The 21227-nt window shown below is 37.5% G+C and overlaps 1 protein-coding gene across 1 annotated transcript; it reads left to right on the plus strand.

Annotated features, from left to right (window-relative positions):
* On the plus strand, positions 1-20283 carry LOC116306080 (uncharacterized). The gene is made up of 25 exons (XM_031716114.2): positions 1-146; positions 275-365; positions 582-697; positions 3633-3765; positions 3983-4169; positions 4707-4931; positions 5659-5764; positions 6162-6268; positions 6857-6994; positions 7683-7814; positions 8431-8516; positions 9071-9102; positions 9804-9857; positions 10870-10964; positions 11415-11490; positions 11947-11993; positions 14641-14726; positions 15481-15557; positions 15755-15898; positions 16478-16519; positions 16718-16810; positions 17740-17823; positions 18109-18217; positions 18806-18904; positions 19238-20283. The coding sequence occupies exons 1-25, from the start codon at positions 53-55 to the stop codon at positions 19389-19391; spliced, it is 2607 nt and encodes an 868-aa protein (XP_031571974.2). The 5' UTR covers positions 1-52; the 3' UTR covers positions 19392-20283.
* Positions 20284-21227: the final 944 nt, after the last annotated feature.

The following is a 21227-nucleotide window of genomic DNA, read 5'->3' on the forward strand; positions in this document are numbered from 1 at the left end:
TAAAAGCCAACTAACAGCTGGACTGAACAGACTTTGATCTCCTTTTTTTGCCATGTCTTGCCCCAAAAAATCCCGTCTTTGCACCGATTTCTACCGAAACACCAAGTTAAGATCCTTGTCTTCAAAGGCACTGAAGTGTAGCCATGGTAAGTTGATGTTTTCGGGAACATTTTCGAGTTTTCTTTCAGGTGTTCTTCGCAACGAACTTTGCTGCCCTTTGTTGGCTCAAAACGGAAGTATCTATACCTGATTCAATTTTTGTGTTTTTATCCAGTATCGGAGAAAAAAGAAAGCGTATCTAAGGTTCAACAGGGGAAAGTAAGAAAAACAAGGAAAACTTCTAAAAATCTACGAAAATCTGGAATGTAAGTAAGATTTCTACGCTCAATATTGAATCCTAAAAATATCCAAAACATTTGCAAGCCGGCCAATTAAAAATTCTGCGTGTATATTATTTTTTCTTTATTATTGATTAATTTTTTTGTAGATCTTACAGTTATTCTTAGAAAAATATTGTTTAGAATTTTATTTTATTGTTGTCAATCTTTAGATCTTACGATAGTTTTTCTTATTTTTTCTAGGGAAAAAGTTCAGCCACATCTTTACAAAACTGTCAACTTTCAAAAACCTTTGGAAGGCTCTTCGTGTAAACTACGTAAGATTACGACGCTTTTCAACTGCAAACCCTTGCTAAATGGTAAGCATATTTATTTTTCTACATGCAGACAGGGTTTGAGGAGCTAAAACGATGCGAGTTTTAAAAATCAGACATAGTTTAGTCATCTTTGTTTTTCACTTCTTTTGTTGCAACTCAATTCAATGGAGGCCACGTGCCGAAGTCACGATTTGCTGACTTCTTTTCTTTCCTAAAAATACGTAGCGGTAGCTAGAAGTTATGAGATTTAAAAAGATGAGACCTTAAAAATCATCCCACAATTCGTTACTAAAATAGCGATAAATTATTCTGTAATGAAATTATGGGTTTAAGCTTGGAGAAGAACGAAAGATGGTGAAAGACGACCACACACTTGGTTTGTTTGGTAATGTTACGGTACATTAACTTTCATATGGCCACACGTTTTTCGCGTTGAAACTTGTCTAAACGAATGTTACTACACATGTTAAGGTTTTCATTTTTTTATGAAGCCGGTCACGCCCTTGAAATCAAGCTTTTTAATCCTCTTTTCTCGATAATCAATATACTAATATCAAACAAAGAATTCTATCTCCTGAAAAAAAGATGTTTACCCCAAAAAAGACTTACAAAAAGGCCGAGTTTCTCTCTTATAGTGTTTTATCACACATGGTTTTAGGGTGTTAATTGCTGGAAAACATATCCCAACCACTAAATCTGTCTTTTTAACTGTTTTAAGCTATGCAAAAATCATAAAAGCAGGTGTAAAGCATATTTGCAAATTACAAGGACAATAACCTAATACACAACCACTCCCTGGATTAAGTAGTTTGAATTCTAAATGACAAAATAGGTATTTTTTTGTTTCCATGTTGTTAGAATACTAAATGGTTTGAAATATCTAACGGCTCTAGTTATTCTCCATCTTATACCATTGAATTTGGCCTGAAAAATTAAGGATTCATGATCCCAGACAAAGGAATAATTATAATGATATACGAAATGAGGGAACATTTCTTGATATTGACAAAAAACAAACAACACAAAAGATCAATATGTATTTATATATGTTTCTTTTTTTGACATTAAAAGGCTTACACTATATAAAGGGATATTAATAATAAAGAAATCCATGGTTATATATCACTGCACCAGCAGACTTAAGCTATTTGCTTATATTGTTTTATTAAAAAGCATATAAGTTACAAGCATTTTAAAAATGCAAATTTTTATTTTGGCTTCTGTTTTGTTTGTCTGCCTTATTATTATTTAATAAGGAGTACTGCAGAAAAAAAACCCCATCATTTAACCCTTAAAGCATATAATATCCTTTATTATATACCAAGTGTCAAAGTTCCATTTTCCTCAATTTCTATCGGTCGAGAGTGTGTCACGTGAACATGAAGAAATTCAACTGTTTCCTGCGACCATTCTGGAAGGGGAATATTATGTTATGGACCGGGAATAACAAAACTGGAAGTCATGGATCGAAAAAATATAAAAACCGGAAACCAGAAAGCAACACATTTGAGAGCTCGTTTGCAAAATTCAGAAAACATCAGATTAAACATGGAGTCTTCGGAGTTGTGTATTAAAAACATTTAAAATCTTATTCATTTCTCCATTTTTGTTTTGTTCTCTTTGACACTTGGTATGATAATAAAGCACTTATTTACTGGAACCTCAGGGAAAGCAGTATGTTTTGTGGTCCCTTGACCGCTGATGTTTTCCTCGGCTTGGCCTCGTGAAACATCAGCGGTCTCAGGGCCACAAAACATACTGTTTCCCTCAGTCCCAGTAAATAAGCGTTAAATATATACCAGCATTTTAAGTTAACATTCTTTTATTCATTGTTGCATTGACTTTAATAAAATGCAGGGCAGGAATAAATAATTACTCACTAAATACAAAATTTCGCTTGCATCTTGTGAGCATTAGTTTTGTGCCCTGAAATACCACTTAAAATAATTATAGAAATAGAGGAGAAGAGAGAGGAGAAAATGGAAAAAATGAAAGATGTAGGGTAGCATGGGTGGCTTTCAGTGGCTAATGTGTCGTCTTTCACTGCTGAGTCCAATGGGTCAGGTCGCTGGTTCGAGCCATGCGGTCGCCATGTGAATTGAGTTTGTTTGATGTGTTACGTTCTCTCCCTTGCCACAAGGGTTTTTCTCTGGGTTCTACGGTTTCCTCCCTCCATAAAAATCAACATGTGAGTTGAGCGATGTGTGCATAGAATATTGAATGAAGTGGTAGTGTGTGTGAGCGATTAAGTGTCCCCAATTAGTGCGAAAGTGCTAGAACGACTAGACAAATGAAAGATATTTATGTACTTATTTATGATCCATCTGGGAGAACTGGATATTATTGGGGGGGGGGGGATTTCCACATTTTTTATTTTAAAGACCTCAGGGTCATAAGTTATTTCCTTTTTCCCTATTCGTTTTTTGCTTGTTTTGCAATAGGACGTTTGCATGATAGTGTCATTTGACTCACTACCATAATGCTTCACCAATTTTCTCTCTTATTTAAATTTGTATCTCCTCATGAGAATAGTAAGACAATTGGTGCTAATTAGCTCAACAAAAGAAAGTGTGCAAGTGTGTCTGGTAGTAGAGGTCAATGACGCCATCATATGCAAGCAAACGTCCTATTCTTTTTGTTTTATAGCTTTTATCCAATATTCCAGAATATCGGACTGTGGTCAGAGATAAGAAAATACCACCTGCTCACACAGCCAATTAGAATGCATGATTCCTTTAATTCATCTCTTGCTAAATTGTTTTGTTGTGAACTGTTAATGTCAATCGACATCAATCACAAAGCTTTGTACGTTTGCCCCCTGGATGACCAACAATGCCCTGTAATTCAAGATGGCCGCCACATTGTCAAAGTTGTCCATTAGTCTTGAAAGTTTACCTACTCAGCCAGTATTTATATATATTATAGTCACATTTTAATTTTAATTCATTGTCTAAGGTAAGGTGATTTATTCCTTCAGGCCAGTGCTACGTCAAAGCTGCTCCAGATGAACTGTTACTCCAGATATTCTCATTTCTTCAAGCTACTGATCTTTGTAGAGTGGCCCAAGTTTGTTCCAGATTTGCAGCTATATGCCGAGATGAATCTCTGTGGTAAGTCAAATCCTCTTTCATGAGCATGAATAATTATATTGATCTCTAATTTGGTACTGTAGAATCCCAGTTAGAGGGCCAGTAAGTTTTTTGATCTTTTCACGGTGTATAATTGACCCTCTTATCATAACTGTTTCATTAGAAACACCGACGCAGCTCGCACTAGTTTTTAGCAAGCTATCTCTTCTTATGACCATTTATTTTTTTAATTCATCAGGAAACAGCTTTACTTTAGAGTATTTGACATGGATAAGCCATTCGTAAAAACAAAAGATGGATTGATAGTTACAAAAGAGCCTGAATCAGTGTCATGTTGGAAGGAGAGCTTCAAAATGCTACGCAATGTACACCATGTCTATCATGAGAAGACAACAAGTAAAATGTATAGAAAGAATAATAATAAGGTATTAGCAAAAAACCACCTTTTGACTATTCAAAGTCAGGGCATGGCTAACTCACAGATCCAACCTTGAAACAACCTCTGGGCTGATCAAGGTCAGGGCATGGCCAACTCACAGATCCAACCTTGAAACCGGCCACCTCTGGGCTGCTCTAAGTCAGGGCATGGCTAACTCACAGATTAAACCCTGAAACAACCTCAGGGCTAATCTAAGTCAGGGCACAGCTAACTTTTAGATCCAACCCTGAATTCACCTCTGGGTTGCATGTTCTAAGTTAGCTCACTGGCTAACTCAACAGATCAAGTCCTCAAACATCCTTTGTGCAGATCTAAGTCAGTTTAAGCAGTGTTATCTCTCATCAAGGGGTAAAAAAACAAGCTAGGGAGTAGCCTTAGACTCTGCTTGCATGCGATGCCGATTCCAGGAATGATGTAGTGTAAAATAATGGGAAAAAAGCAATATATATCCATTATTAATAATTAATTAATTGTTGTATTATACTGATTCTGTGTGCTATTCCTTATTTTAATTTTTTTTCAGCATCACCAGTCAATACAAGAAGCCATCAATTCTGCCCCTGACAAAAGCTTTATCATGGTTCATGCTGGTGTTTACCAAGAATCTTTGATCATCGGCAAACCTGTAGCGATCATTGGGGTAGCATTTGGTGATGTTAGTGCAGTGCAGATAGAGAGCTGTTTGACCACAACAGTCAGCTTTGAAATGGGTGCAAGAGAAGCACTCTTAGAGCATGTTACTGTCAAGGTAAATGAGTGCACGAATTAATAGAACACCTCTATGGTCCCAGCGTATTGTTACATTTCCAATGTAATGAATAATATTGAATCAGGATGATTATACCATGAGTTTTGGCTTGTTGCTACCTTGTTGGAAAAAAGGAAGGCAGAGGGATGGATTAGGTAATGAAGAAATCGTGGATAGTTAGGAATGAAAGAGAGATGGATGGATGGAAAAATGGATGGGAATGATGAATTGGAAAGAGAGAAAGATTTGTGTACAAATGGATGGGAGGATAGTGAATGGATAAGAAGAATGGATGGGAAGGATGAAATGGGAAGAGAGAAGGATGGATACAAATGGATGGGATGAAAAGAGGGATGGATGGATGGAAAAATGGATGAGAATGATGGATTGGAATTAGAGAAAGATTGGTGTACAAATCGATGGGATAGTGAATGGATAAGAAGAGTGGATGGGAAGGATGAAATGGAAGAGAGATGGATGGATACAAAGGGATGGAATGAAAAGAGGGATGGATGATGGACAAATGGATGGAAGGATGGGTGAATGAATGGATGCATGCATGGGATAAATGGAAGGATAAATATGAAGTAGGGATCGGTGGACAGATTGATGCTTTGATGGATCATTTGGATCATTTTTTCATTCAATCACTCACCAATGCACCCATTTATTCATCCATCCATTCATTTATTCATTCATTCATTTGTTATTTCGTATATTTCCATAGCACACTGTCAACCCATCATCCCAGTACAGTAAGAATGGCTGTATAGAAATCAGTGGAGAGTGCAGCCCTCTAGTATTTCACTGCAAGCTAACAAGCCTGTCGCATGGTAAGTGGCATTGTCAGTGACCCCACACACTTGTTTTAAGAAACAAGAGAGCTTGGTTAGTTGGTGTGCTGCCTGCAATGGTTTTAAATAGCCTTAAAACAGAGCACAGAGGGAGAAAATAAAGCAAATATTAGAGAGTTTTAGATTGACTTTTTTTTCTCCCCGCAAACGGCAAACGTGACCACGTTTTCATCGTTTTCCTGTATTTTACTTTACCTTTTACAAAACTTCTCACCAAAGACAAATATTCTTTTGTTTTTCTACTATTTGGACTTTTTTGCGATTCTTTTTAAGCTACTTAGAATAATTTTTAAATGGTCAACTGACGTTTCACGTTTGCCGTGAACGTAAATCTAAAACTCTCTATTAACCTTCTTTTTACCTCTGTATCCCATAGCTGGAGCAACAGTATACGTTCATGGTAAGGGCACCCGGCCTGTCGTATCCAACTGCAACATTTCTGATTCAGAAAATGTAGGAATATTTGTGACCGATAACGCTCAGGTATGTTACATTCCCGTAGATATCTATCTATAAGGAAATCAAGGGAAGGGAAGTGTCAAGGGGATTTTTGCAGCGAGTTGAGGTGGGTTTTTTGCAGCGATTTTGGTCATGTTCAAGAATGTTAAAGGATTAACTTAATTCCGGGCACCAAGATTTCCTGGAAAAATGTCTTTTTAGAAGCCTAAGGCTCAGGTCAAACGTCGAGCTTCACATGAGCCGAACCGAAAAAATCGAAACAATGGAGACGGTCTTCTTTGATTCCATTAGGTTCAGCCCGTGTAAAGTTCGACGTTTGATCTTTAATAGTCTAAGGCAACATTTATTAAATATTTCAAAATACCTTAAAAGTCGCACCTCTAATTGCCCCAAAAATTGCCTATGGGCATTAGTAGTGCACTCACATTTGGGATCTCAGGTTCAATTCTTGGACTTTCTTTATCGATTCGTAGAAAGCACTAAAGACGCGTAAAGAAAAGCAGAAAGCGCGTGCTTGATCACGTGCATGAGTGATCACGTGCATGAGTGCTCATGTGCGTGTGCGCTCACGTGCACGCTTCAAAACATCTAATACCAATTTCTTTCATTTAGGGATTGTACGAAGACTGTGAGATAACTAACACAAAGCTAGCAGGAGTTTGGGTTCGAAGTCACGCCAATCCCATCATGAGACGTAACCACATCCACCATGGAAGAGATGTTGGATTTTTTATCTTCGATCAAGGAATGGTCAGTATCTTTACACTTATATAGATAAATTTTACAGAAGTTTTAAAGACGCAATTTTTATTTCTCAATTTTGCGCAATTTTTATTGGAGAAACCCAATAAAAAAACCTTTTTTGGTGTTCCAAAACAGACAACTCTAAATTGACTTTTAAAAACAGCGTTTATTTAGTTTTCAGGAAATGTATACTTTCATATAATAATATTGAAAAGGCAGCGCGAAACTTTTTCCCGCGTAAAGGGATCTCGAAGATATCCTGATACTGTACCACAAGAAAACAATAGCCATGGCGGTTGCAGGCGATCTGTTTCGAAAGGTTTAGAAACTGAATAGTCCTTTTCGCAGTTCCCTGCGCCATCTTGAAAGGTAGCCGTGCCTTTGCGTCGAAGCGAGACGAACGGCGAGCTTGCAATGATAGAGACCTTATTGGACCGAATTATTCACTGTTGAACAATGAAGAATATATCTATTCAGCTTAGGCGTAATTTTCCATTGCAGACCACGTGTCATTCTCCAGAGTATCATTTCTTTGTTTAACGGTTGCACATGAGAAGACACAGGAATATGGAAACAACTCAAAAAACGAATCTTATTCTCAAGGGAATGACACGTGATCTGAAAATGGGAAAGCATTACCCCCGATAGAAAGAGGTTTATTCTGGATTAAAATAATCGAATGCTTAATCCATAGGGTTACTACGAGAAAAATGACGTCCACCATAACCGTATAGCAGGGTTTGAAGTACGTTCGTGGGCCAATCCTACTGTTGTTGGGTGTATCATACACCATGGAATGACGGGAGGCATTTATTGTCATGATGATGTAAGTAAACGGGTACATTCCATCCCATCCCATCCCATCTATCCATCATTCATCCCATCCCATCCCATCTATCCATCATTCATCCCATCCCATCCCATCTATCCATCATTCATCCCATCCTATCCCATCTATCCATCATTCATCCCATCCCATCCCGTCCCATCTATCCATCATTCATTCCATGCAATCCCATCCATCCATTCATCCCATTTATCCTTCCATACATTCCTATTTACTAACCCATTTCCATTGATCCATTTATTCTTTCTTTCATTCAGACATTCATTCACTCATTCACCGAGGCTAGAGTTGACCCTATTCAGTGATTTATTCATTCACCATTTTCCATACATTCGTTCACTGGTCAAACACAAAGCGCCCAAGCGACGCCCCAAGGTACTTTCAAAGGATTATTCAAATTTGAACCTTGCAACCTCGACTGAACACTTTGTTTTTGACCAGTGAACCGATGTATGGAAAATGGTGAATTTGATCATTAATATTTGCATTCATTGTTCACGTTATCTCCAGTTTCTTTCACTCCTTTTTGCATTCATCCCTTGTATTAAGTGGAGAGGATGGATGTTTTTATCTAACACTTAACGTTCTTTTCAAGGCTCGAGGAGAATTTCTAGAGAATAAGATCCACTCAAACAAGTACGCAGGAATCTGGATCACATCACAAAGCAACCCAACAATAAAGTAAATACTTCTTCCTTTTTATGTATATATTTATTTTCAAAATAAATTAAAAATCCTGTACCACTTGTAACATGTTTGCAGGCGGGAAGGGGTGTCGGAGGAAGAGGGAGGGGCAAAAAATAAAAAATAAAAAAGTTTATTTAAGTGTCTAGTCGTTCTAGTTCTTTCGCACTAATTTGGGACACTTTTCAATCACACGCACTACCACTACATTTAATATTCTATGCACACATTGCTCAACTCGCATGTTGATTTTTACGGAGGGAGGAAACCGGAGAACCCGAAGAAGACCCTCGTAGCATAGGAGAGAACAACACATCAAACAAACTCAATGCACATGTGACGACCGCAGGGTTTTTCTCTTCTATACAACAAGGGCGTTTTTCAGTTTTCTTACTTCCACAAAAAAAAAACATTTGAGATAAGAATTGTGGTGGCGTGTGTCGTACATTTTAGCATTAGCCTCTGGCTACGGAGAAAGCTATGGAGATCCGGAAACGACTCCCCGTATGACTAAGTAAGATAACGATTTTGTTGTTGTTGTATATTTTCAGGAATAATGAAATTTTTGATGGCCAACAAGGAGGTAGGAATGGTTTCGAAATTATGTTAATTTGGAAAAAGCTATAGACGTCACGTGTTCTCATAATGGCTGTCAAGTGCACGAAAACGAGTTCCCCCGGTCATTAGTTCACAATTCTCTACTTTCACATCCCCATAATGCCTTGCGGCTTTGGGGGTAACCAATCAAAAAACTGTCCCTAAATTGAAAGGTTTCTTAATTGAATTTATACTATACCTGCTTTTATCTGTGCAATACTGATACGGATCATCAAGAGTTTTAGTCTTACAGAAAATGTATTGACTTACGAAAAAACGTTTAAAATTTACCTTAAACGTCTTCAAGCTTCTATCTTTTTCTGTTTTTTTCTGTTTTTTTTTTTTTTTTTTACTTTTCATTTTATTTTTGGATACCAAACAAGGTATTTTCAACATTGTCTGACCAGCCTTCAGCAAAATAAGTGGGTTTTTACCCTCTGGTTATCCCCCCAAAGTACGCAAAGTATTATGGGGATGTGAAAGTAGAGAATAAAAGATATAAAAGTACATGAAAGGCGTTTATAGAAGAAAAGTATAGAAATTGACCTTTTGTTTTGTTCTTCTGAATGAGCAGTCTTGCTAATGACTGGGTGACTCGTCAGCCATCATGAGAACGGTGTATATTCATTTTCAAAAGTTTATCTTGATTTTCTCAATATTTCACACGTGCCCTTTATTGATTGGTAGGAATTTATGTGTTTGGAGAAGGAAGAGGTCTTATAGAGAGTAATAATATTCACGGTAAGTTAGTTCTGAAATTTGTCTTGTCATGAAATAAAAAGAACCATTGAAAGAACCAGCAAGTCAAAAACTGGTCAGAGGGGAGGTTAACATGGTCAAGGTCAAAATATATTATCATATGGGACTCGATTTACAAGGGAGGGGTGGGCGGGTACCCACCACCTCTGAAATTATATCCTTTGTCCTCAAATATCTCCAAAACTAAAATTGAAATCACAGAAATGAATTTATTTTTTTCCGGTCCGGTATCCTAAAAAATCGTGCGTTCTGATTGGCTGTTTGAGCGGGCGGTATTTTGTAAGTATCTGCCCGCGCGCGCGGTCCGGTATCCTTTGCCGCTAAACGACAACACAAAACGATTACCAAAACAAGTAAAAAAAATACGGGAAAAAAATAAATAAGTTATTTACCGTCCTATAGTCGGTCCGGATAGGGAAAAACTGTGCCCTCGGTTTTGAACACGGACCTCGGCCTAGCGGCCTCGGTCCGTATATTCAAGACCTCGGGCACAGTTTTTCCCTATCCGGACCTCCTGGCCGGTAAATAACATATATGTATTGTCTGTTTACATGTATGCTAAATAACGTGTTTGTGTATAGAGATAGTAGAGAGTTTTAGATTTTTCGTTCACGGCAAACGTGAAACGTCAGTTAACCAGTAAAAAATTCTTTTAAATTACTGAAAAAGAATCGCAAAAAAAGTCCAAGTAGTAGAAAAACAAAAGAGTATTTGCGCTTGGTGAGAAGGTTTGTAAAAGGTAAAGTAAAATACAGGAAAACTATGAAAACGTGCTCACGTTTGCCGTTTGCGGGGAGAAAAAAAGTCAATTTAAAATTCTCTAGTCTTTACAGTCACCAAGTATTGAACATTTCAACAGGACTCTGGGAGGGGTGGGGTGGGGGCGGAGGTATTTGGCATACCCACCATGCATCTAAATCAATAAGATCATGTCCCTATTTTGAACCATATCGTTGTTGAACTTGCTTCTAATATCTATATCTCCTTTTCATAGATAATGCTCTGGCTGGTATCCAAATTCGAACCAAGAGTAACCCAATCGTTCGATGTAATAGAATACACAGTGGTTTACATGGAGGAATATATATCGTAAGTAGTGAAAAACTTTAATAGTGACAAGAGATCGACCTATGAGATCACAGGAAGCCCAAGCTCTGTTTTTGACAGGCTTCCTTACACTCTCGACTCCAGCGTACGAAAACGTCATCATGTTGAGGTCTATAGCCATTGCAAGAATAAGGAAAAAGCTAAGTATACTTGGCATTGCAGTGCATTTTGGGGTAGTTCTAGGGGGCGAAAGAGACGCCGTTTTGGAAATATGTCCCTTGAGACAGCCCCAAAATACACTCAATGCCAAGCCGACCCAGGTTTTTTCCTCAACCTTGCTAATAGAACATATTAGAGTTACACTTTATAGCCTTCAAACAATCGTTGCATTTTAGACGGTTTTTTTGTATTGACCCCAATGCCTCGATTTGAAACAATTGTTTTAAGGCCAGAGAGTTTTTATCGAGTGTCTGTTCTTTTTTTTTATTGCAGCATGAGGGTGGCCAGGGTTTGATAGAAGAAAATGAAATCTTTAGTAACACATTAGCGGGAGTTTGGATCACGACAGGTAAGGAAAATAATATCTAACTCGAAAAGGAATAAATATGAACTAAAAAAGCAAAACGTGTTACACCTTATTGAAAATGCCCCCTTCCTCCCCTCCCATTTTTTGACTGTAGTAAACAGACCTCAAGCCTGTAAGAACATGCGTAATAGGGAATTACGAGCCTTGTATTTACCATTACGCATGTTCTTATATGATTTCCGAGCCCATCCCACACGGCTTACCGCCTCATCTCTCAGACCTCAAGCTTGGGTTAATATTGTTCTCATTTCATGCCACGTTTACGTTTTGCGAGTCAGTAGTTTGACGGTTGGTGCGCATTTAAGCTCTCGTACGTGCACAGTGCAATTCAGCCTGTTTATGTGCAATTCTTTTAAAGAAAATACATTTTCAGCACTTGTGACCAGATACCAGTGTCACTTTAGTGAAAATATGTAACGATATTTTTGTATTTTGCAGGGAGTTCTCCAACGCTCAGATACAACCGAATACACAGCGGAAAACAGGTTTGACGACTTTTTTTCTTTTTTCTTTTAAGGCAAACTTAACTCCATGGGGGACATCAAGGAATTAATATAAAATATATCCATGTAGTACCATATAGGTCATTTCCCTTTCCTTCCCTTCTCTTTCCTTTCTTTCTTTTTCATTCGTTTTTCATTCATTTTTTCTTTCTTTTCTTTTCTTTCGTTACACGTTTTCCTTTCCTTTTCCTTTTTCCTTTTCGTTCTTTCTGGATTTGCGGTGAAAAGTAGCCCTCTCTTTCCTAACTGAAAAAAAAGGGGGAGAAGAAGCGGGAAATTCCCCCCTCCCCTTCCTCCCCGCTGAACAGTCGTCATAGTTAGCATTCATTTGTTTAATTACTGGGGGGAGGGTAGGGAGTGTGTGATGGTGGTCATTTAGTAGAAGAGGAACTAAAATCACTATGATCGACAATAACAGAGGAAGCAATAGCAATAAGTAATATCAGAACGCAATTACTGTACTTTGTGGAAAAAAATCGGCTCTGACTTTTTAAACCAGCAGACCTTTCTAGCTTGGACGTAATTTTTTCCCATATCAGACCACTTTTCATTCCCTAGAATATCATTTCTTTGTTTAACGGTTGCTCTTGAGAAGACACATGAATATGGATACAACTGAAACAAATAATCTTATCCTCAAGAGAATGTACACGTTGTCTAAAGTGGGAAAAAACTTAACACACAAGCTAAAAGTTCCACTAACTTTCGTGTCTCAATAAACCAAATTTTAAACATTAATTTTAAAAATATAATAAACTGAATAAATCATTTTGCCTAAATATAAACAATTTACTCATCTAAGGTAAGCCAGCCTGTCACTCCTTTGCTAGACTCGTTTAAAATAAATTTAGTTATCACCTAAATTGTACTTAATATATAAACATTTTTCGCTGCCGTCCATCGAAAGGACATCATTAGATTGTCAAAAAGGTCGTGTAATTTGCCAATCGCAGTAAAACAAAGAAAAAGAAGAGTGTAGAGGACTAATTTTCTAATGTGCCCTTTCGTCACTTTTGTCAAAATACTGCTGTTTCTTCAATAGACCGAGATCCAAATTACCGCTGTCTTCCTTGATTACAGACTCATTTACTCAGGCTTAGCCTCGTATCAGTGTCTAAATATTCACAAATAACAACGGTAAAGTAAAGAATGCACTAATTGACTCTAACTTCACTACGCCGTATTTATTTCTAAATCTAATACTCCCTTGAAGTAATAACATGACAAGCGTGATATTTCTTATATGGCTTCTGTTTTAATCCAATCAAAAGCAAGCAACCAAATCGTGACCAGCCAATCACGAGCCTTTAACATGCAAACCACAGAAAACCACTTGACAGCCAAATCCTTTGTTTATTTCTCTTACAAAATCTGCTACACCGCACACGTGACCACGGCATGCTAATTTCTTTGTCTATACGTCATCTCATTACCATATAATCACGTGACAGGAATTACTAGTCCAGGATCTCGTGGTTCAGTATACTCTTTCATCTGCTTTTCTCCTTCAACCCGCACGCAACTTAATCTGTTCTAAATTACTTTTCAGAATCTAAAGAGCTACAGAGACTCGACTGGACTTCAAACTAAAAGCTAAATCATAAAACGTTAGTTCAAGATAACATTAGACGACTAGAAGTTAAACTAGTTTGAACTGTGTCTGTGTAAAATGGGGGTAAAGAGATGGATGGGAATTTTTACACCGTTAAGTAAAAAAAAAGGGAGGGAAAACATGAGAATATCCTTGAGGTTTCCTCTTGTCCTTCCTCTTCCCGAATCCTCTTTCCTCTTGTCCTTCCTTCTCCTTTTCCCCTCCCTTGCCGTCCCTCCCTCCCTTCCTCCCTTTCTCTCTCTCTCTCTCTTTCCCTCTCTCTTTCCTTTCTTCCTCTTTCAATCTCTTTCTCAATCTCTTTCAATCTCTTTTTCTTCTATTTTTACTTTACGGTGTTAAACGTACCACTACTTACCCACATCACACTAAATCCATCACCAATATAATAAACCACAATCATATAAACCAACATAAACCTGTCATAAACTAAAACTAAACATATTAACTTTTACATAAAACCAAAAATAAACACCTTTAATTAAAGACATTAATTAAACTTGGAAAACTGCTATGCCTAAATAACTGATTCACTATTATAAAACTAAGCTCACGTAAACCTTCTCAATTATAAAAATGGGTTTTTTTAATGAAAGAAATTTAATTATTAAATCTATAAATAATAATTTATTAAGTTATGTTTATGAATTTATAAATAAATATTTCATTAATAATTTATTAAATTTCAATAATTTAATAAATTAACTATAAAAAGTATTTTTTCAATAGTCTCCTTCACAGTTACCTGCGCCATCTTGAAAGGTAGCCGTGCCTTTGCATCGAAGCCAGACGAACGGTGAGCTTGCAATGATAGAGACCTTTTTTAAACAGCCTTGGACAATTATTCACGTGTCTCTATCATTGCAAGCTCACCGTTCGTCTCGCTTCGATGAAAAGGCACGGCTACGTTTCAAGATGGCGCAGGGAACTGTGAAGAGGACTATTAAGGTTCTAAAACAATTTTATTTTGTTGCTAGTGGCAACTATTGTTATTGACCTGAATATTGTTATTTGTGTTAGGTTGGGGTGTATTTCTATGACGGGGGATGTGGAACGCTAGAAGAAAACGAGATATTCAACCATAAATACTCTGGAATACAGATACGGTAAGACTTTAAGGAAAAATATTGGTTTTTTATATGTTATCCACGCTTGACATTTAGCAATTATTCGCCGAAGGCGAAGTGAATATCGGGGAATATTTACCGAGACGCGAGTAATTGAAATTGTAGCAAAACGATTGCCGGCAGATGCCATTTTGTTGCCGACTCAATATTCCGAGATTCAGAGGTGAATATCGTATAATATTCACCTCCAATTAAGCAATGAGCGCGCGCGTTCTTAGGAAGTACACAGGTTGGTATATGCTAAATTCCTAATATACCCTTGTAGCTCGATCAGAATGAAGCTCGATTTAGGAGGACATAATTCCAGGGTTTCCAATTCTCAGGAGATTGAAATTTATTTGTTTGGTACTCAGAATTGAGCTGCTTTGACGTCACATGCAAGGAGTCTATAGGACCCCTTGCATTGAATTCCTAGAGGAATTGTTCTGGGGGACAAACAATAGGCCGTCTTTTCTTATGCAAAAGAAAATCCATTGTTTTCGTCCCCCAGAACAATTCCTCTAGGGACTCAGTGCAAGGGGCCTATAGCCATCGTTAGGTTTATTCAATTTTATTCAACAATGGTGTTGTTTTTTTATTACAGACCATTTGTCATTATAATAATGATAATAATTTTAATACTTATAACGCGCATTTTTCATGATGAAATGATCAAGTGCGCATTCTCTTGAGAATAAGATTCTTTGTTTTAGAGGTCTATTTAATAAGCATTTTGATGTATTTTTCGTTTCAGTTCAAACAGCAATCCCTTAATTCGACGAAACAAAATATGGGGAGGACAAAACGGTGGTGTTCTCGTCTACAACGAAGGTGAATATGCTTGCGATTGAGCCACCGGTACATTATGTACGCAAGCTGAGAGGTGATTGCGGCGCGCAAAGCATGAGTGGACAAAATAAATACGAAAAAAAAATCATTTCATCTTTCCCATCCATTATGAGATTTTATGTTTGTTTGTGTATGTTTGTTTTATTCTAATAAATGTTCTTTGATGTGCTTGATTACAGGAATGGGTTTACTCGAGGAGAACGAAATTTTCGATAACGCAATGGCCGGTGTGTGGATCAAGACTGACAGCAATCCTGTACTGAGGAAGAATAAGATTCATGATGGACGTGAAGGGGGTGTCTGTATCTTTAACGGTGGAAAAGGTAGGTTTCTTACATTCGTGGGTCACATGTGGTAGGACTGAAAAGAGATTTTCTTAGAAAATGTCTAACATTCCATAGTCCTGTCCTTGCCTTTGCCTCTGCCTCTGCCTCTGCCTCTGCCTCTGCCTCTGCCTCTGCCTCTGCCTCTGCCTCTGCCTCTGCCTCTGCCTCTGCCTCTGCCTCTGCCTCTGCCTCTGCCTCTGCCTCTGCCTCTGCCTCTGCCTCTGCCTCTGCCTCTGCCCTTGCCCTTGCCCTTGCCCTTGCCCTTGCCTTTGCCTTTACCTTCGCTCCTTTTCTTTCCTGCCACCTATCCTACCTGCCTGCCTGTCTGCTCTGTCTGATATATTCATTGATTAGTACTACTGCATCTTCAACCTTTTCCTTTCTTTTCTTTCATGCCTTTCCCTTCCTTCAATTTTTTTCTTTTTACATTACTCTTTCCTTCTCTTCCACTCCCTTTCCACTCCCTTTCTTTTCTTTCCTGCCTCCTTCCCTACATGCCTGTCTGTCTGCCCTGTCTTTTGCTATATTCATTTATTGCCAATACTAAAATCATAAACCTCTTCGTTTGCTCTCCAGGTGTTTTAGAAGAAAATGAAATTTTTAGAAACAACTTAACAGGTAATAGTCCGAGTTTTTGAAATGTTAATGACTAGCGGTCTCTAGTTACAACTGTGTGTGTAATACAATACTTTAGTTTTTCACGAGAATTTTACTTATTTTACTTTTTGAATTCAAAGGTTAGTCTAGCTATCTACTGTATTCTTCTAAGGTCTCACAAGAAAGAAAATAGCTTTAATGTTTCATTTCTTTCGTCAGGTGTGCTGATTAGTACCTCGAGCTTCCCTGTGCTCAGAAACAACAGAGTTTACGACGGAGGCGCCGCTGGAATTGAGATCACGAACAATGCAGGTTTGTTCTTTGTGCTTGTCTTAACTTGTGCAAGATCACCTTGGATCTTTTAAGTCTGTGTAGATTTTACTAGCGGCACAAAGATGATCATATTAACGTACACAAGTACAGATAGTCTTTTACATTTATTTTAAGCCTATTTATTTTCGTAAAACAAGGCATTCTCATGTCATTTCGACCTGGTAATAGAAAAACCACTTTTCTCAAAATAACAAACATTGCTTCCCATTCACACGCGAGAAGTCGTGCAATTTGCTGTTGCGTTAAAATAGGGTTTTGTTGGACAATGAAAGTGTTTACATGACATTGTCGGAATACACATTTTTCAAGGGCACGTGCTTATGGAATGTCATGGAAACGCCTTGATTGACGTCCGTCAAAACTTTACTTCCTTGCGAAGGACGATTCGAGGCGCGTGCTATGAAGCAATGTAATAGACCCCTTGTAGCACGTCAGAATGAAGCTCAATAAGCCTGAAGCGAGATGACGTTTTACCCCCGACTCTATACCATAATAGTTTTTAAAATTCTTTCATATTAAAATTTTTGATTCCTTAGAGAATACAGGAACAATAGTCATAATTAAAAAACAAAAGCAGTGGGAAAAGGATTATGGTCTAGAGACGGGGGTAAAACGTCATCTTGCTTCAGGCTTGTTCGGAGGGCAAAATAATAGGTTTTCAATTCTCAGAAGATTGAAATTGTTTTTGTTTTGTCCTCCAAACTGAGCTGCTTTGACGTCACATGCAAGGTGTTTATTGGGGCTGTTGTTTACCAAAAACTTCCTGGTACATAGAAAATCAATTATACGATAGCCTTGTTTGACGTCAAAAAGGAAACCATAGAATCTTAAGTCAGTTCTAATTTGATATTTGGAAACAAAGGAAATAGTTTTACCTTGTTTGATCTAATTGATTTCTTTTCTCATAGGAGGTGTGCTGGAAGACAACGAAGTTTTTAACAATCGTTTTGATGGCATTTGTCTCGCCACTGGCGTCAAACCAAAGCTTAAAAGTACGTATTTAGAAAACATTTACACTCGTTTCCATGCTTACCGCCGTTTGCATTACTACGCGGCCACCCCAGACACAAATCGAGTCGTGTAGTTTGCAATAGACTAGCGTCAATCATTCATGTTGACACCATAGTTTGGATCAGTGAGTTGGCTTTTCTATCAAACTTTCTTAGTCAGATATCACGAAGGAAAGTTCCGAAAGCGATTGCAAAGAGATTGAGTACGTCCAAGTAGAATGAGGGGTTATTTATTTATTTATATGTTTTCTGTTGTTTGTGTGTCAGATAATAAAGTCTACGGCAATAGAGGTGAAGTCAAGGATGCTGTAGATGTTGGGCTGTGCCTTTTTCAAGTTTCTGGTAATTCCTGCTACCCAATGCACGATTTCTACAAGTAAGTATCCTTGATACCCTTGGCAAACATAGACCCCTTGCAGTACTTTGGAATGCAGCTCAATTTTGGGGACAATACAATAGGTTCCAATTCTCAGGAGATTGGAATTCTTTTGTTTTGTCCCCCAGATCGAGCTGCTTTGACGTGACATGCAAGAGGTCTAGGATTAACGTTGATTTGACTCAAATTCATATCCTTACTTCTGGCTGATTATTTGATTCAGCTTGAATATAAATCTGCGGAAATAAGATTTTGAGCATGCGCAGTACGTAACTCGTGTTTAAATAAAAGTAACAGATAATAAAAGGTCGAACTGGAATTCAGCGTGTTGCGTTTTTATGGAGCGAGGGACGGAAACCAGATAACCTGGAGAAAAATCCTCAAGGAAGACCCAACATAATTTGATCACATGTAAAGCCGAGTCCAAAAATGGAAAGCAAGTGCTCTACCCCTACACCATCCTCGATTCCCATGATCTCTCTGGTCGGCTCATCTCGTTGAGCACTGAGCCATGTGAAGCCATGTAATCACAATATTTTGATAATAAAACATACAACTCAATGATAATAATGCGTTGTTCCATCTTAGGTGTAATACGTGTGGGACGTCTGACGGCTTTGCTATCTGTGTCAGCTGTGTGAACAAATGCCATCAAGGACACAACGTTAGCTTCGTCAGACATGACAGGTAAGGAGCCTAATAAAAATCTTTTGCTTTTACCTCCAACATGGCGACGATAACGTCACGTGCAAACATCCTAAAACACAGTCCAGTGGCATTATTTATGTTAATAGTATGACTGTGAAACAGAACGTTACGGTATGGAATCGACGACATTCCTTGGACCAATCACAGCGCACAAGATTACGGCTCATCCAATCAAAACGTTCGATATAACGTCACGTCACGTTATATGCGTACAATGAATTTCCACTGTCACGAAGTTTGGTCTATAAATCTTTCGTAAAATTTGGATATTGAATATTCCTTATAAAATTTTATCTATTCGTTTTCTTTTAGATTTTTCTGCGATTGTGGAGCCGGGTCTACTGGAATCAAGTGTCACCTAACTGGTGAAAAAATCCGGCCAACGGTTTCGTGTAGCTCTAGACATGCGCAGAGAACAAGTAGAAGCGAAGAAGAACGTGGAAGTGATGGATTATCGTGCAGTTGATATAAATTAACCAAAATGAAAATTATAATTAGTTGGGGGAAATAGGTCGAAAGTCAGTTTTTCAACTAGGTTTTTAGTGCTCTCATTCTAAACTCTCAGCTTCTGACTTCGAAAATCGAAAAACAAATCGGAAATTTTGAAAAACCACCAAAGAAATCTCAAGCTAAAAATAATAAATAAATAAATAAATAAAGGACATTTATCTTTTGTGGTGAGATTAGTTAATAAAAGGGATTTAAACCGAGAAAAGTGACAAAAACGTGGTCACATCTGCCGTTTGCGAGAAGAAAGCATGGAATGGCCAATCTTTCAAACTTCAAACCCTGTCGTACGGTGAACATTTTAGCAGATGCTCGCGTTCAATAGTGTCTAAAGCAAGGCAAATATTCAAGTACCAGCCTCGTACGACCTTTTTATTAGGTATTATATATTCAAGTTACATACACAATTGCCTTTTTTGCGGCCCTTTTTTGCTCGATAAATTTTAACAGCTGCGTGATTTGCTAAAATATTAAATTGAAAACACTATCAATATTTATTATCTCTAATGTCATAAAAAGTTTAAATAACAGAACCTTTCATTACATTTTTCTTCATTTTACATCACTTACACTCCATTAAACGTCTGATGTGTGATGAGTGAACACTAGCAGTTTTTTTCTCGTAATATTCGTACGAAAACTTTATTTATTATTAATTCAGTCGTAAAAGGAGTAAGATGTTTTCTTTATTTAACGCAAAATGGAATTGAAATATTAACAACATTGTGATATTTATCAAAAAAAGTTATAGGTGATAACAGTATATTTATTTTGAAATATAAATCATCTCTTATATGTAATAATTTATACTTAATTTATAAAAATGGCTTTAATAAATACATTTTATTGCAGATGGTTGTTCTATGAGTGATTGTGCTACAATATTAAAACGAACTTGTATGAAGTTGATTTTTTACATTAGTAAAACCGAAGTTTTAGGAAATATAAGTTCAGAACTCGCGAAAATATCATTTTTGAAAAGTGTGAATTTTCTAAGAAAAACCTTTGCTCGTAGGCAAGAGATGCCTTCGACGAATGTTTTCATACAAGATACATTTTGATTTTTGAAAATTTATATCTTCGCGATCGGGTAAACTTACTTCCTTCAAACTTCACAGTTTTACTGATTTTAACATTCAATTTCAAGTTATGGCAATTATTCTTCTGTCCTGTGAGTTTTTGAAATTAGTATAGGTAATAGGACTACATCCTTTCCAAATTGGAAATAGTTGGATGAAAAAATAGGCCGAGTCCAATTTGGCAGTCAGAGGAATTTTTTGAATTCAATTTTTTCAAAAGTGGACAGACATGTAGTCCTATTACCTATACTAATTGTTTTAGTATAATTTTAGACTTGAATGAAGTCAAAATTCAGGATAAAAACGTCTTAGTATTACTTCCGATCTGGAAAACTTTGGAAAAACTCATAATCCCCGCTCCAGAAGTGATTAACATCTTAGAATCAGCGGTCGCTCAACCAATCAACCTCGTCCCCAGGGCACTCTCAGGTTGAAGAGGGCCCTGGGGGCTAGGTTGTCGACCAATCATTGCTCGAGAAACTCTATATTTAAGCCTAAAATAGACTTTCTCAAGGCTGCGTGCGCAACCAACTTGACGGGCCACAAAACTGGAAAATGCAAATTCAGTAAGATTGAGAAGACAGTTTTATATATAAAGAGGAGAATAATCGATTTTATGAATTCTTATCATAAAAAAATTCATATCAATGCATGATAATACTCTTGTTCTGGTATCCGTGGCCCGTCGAGTTCCTTACATTTGGATGCGCACACGA

The sequence above is a fragment of the Actinia tenebrosa genome, unplaced genomic scaffold (genome assembly GCF_029948245.1).
Source record: "Actinia tenebrosa isolate PJP-AT-01 unplaced genomic scaffold, QUT_ActTen_1.0 PGA_scaffold4__44_contigs__length_22323623, whole genome shotgun sequence".
NCBI lineage: Eukaryota > Metazoa > Cnidaria > Anthozoa > Actiniaria > Actiniidae > Actinia > Actinia tenebrosa.

Bases quoted from the DNA above. Each gene is read 5' to 3' on its own strand.
- LOC116306080 (XM_031716114.2), top strand. From the start codon at position 53: ATGTCTTGCCCCAAAAAATCCCGTCTTTGCACCGATTTCTACCGAAAC. The intron at 4,170-4,706 runs GTATTAGCAAAA...ATTTTTTTTCAG, and splicing joins ATAGAAAGAATAATAATAAG to CATCACCAGTCAATACAAGA. The intron at 16,520-16,717 runs GTAATAGTCCGA...TTCTTTCGTCAG, and splicing joins TTTTAGAAACAACTTAACAG to GTGTGCTGATTAGTACCTCG.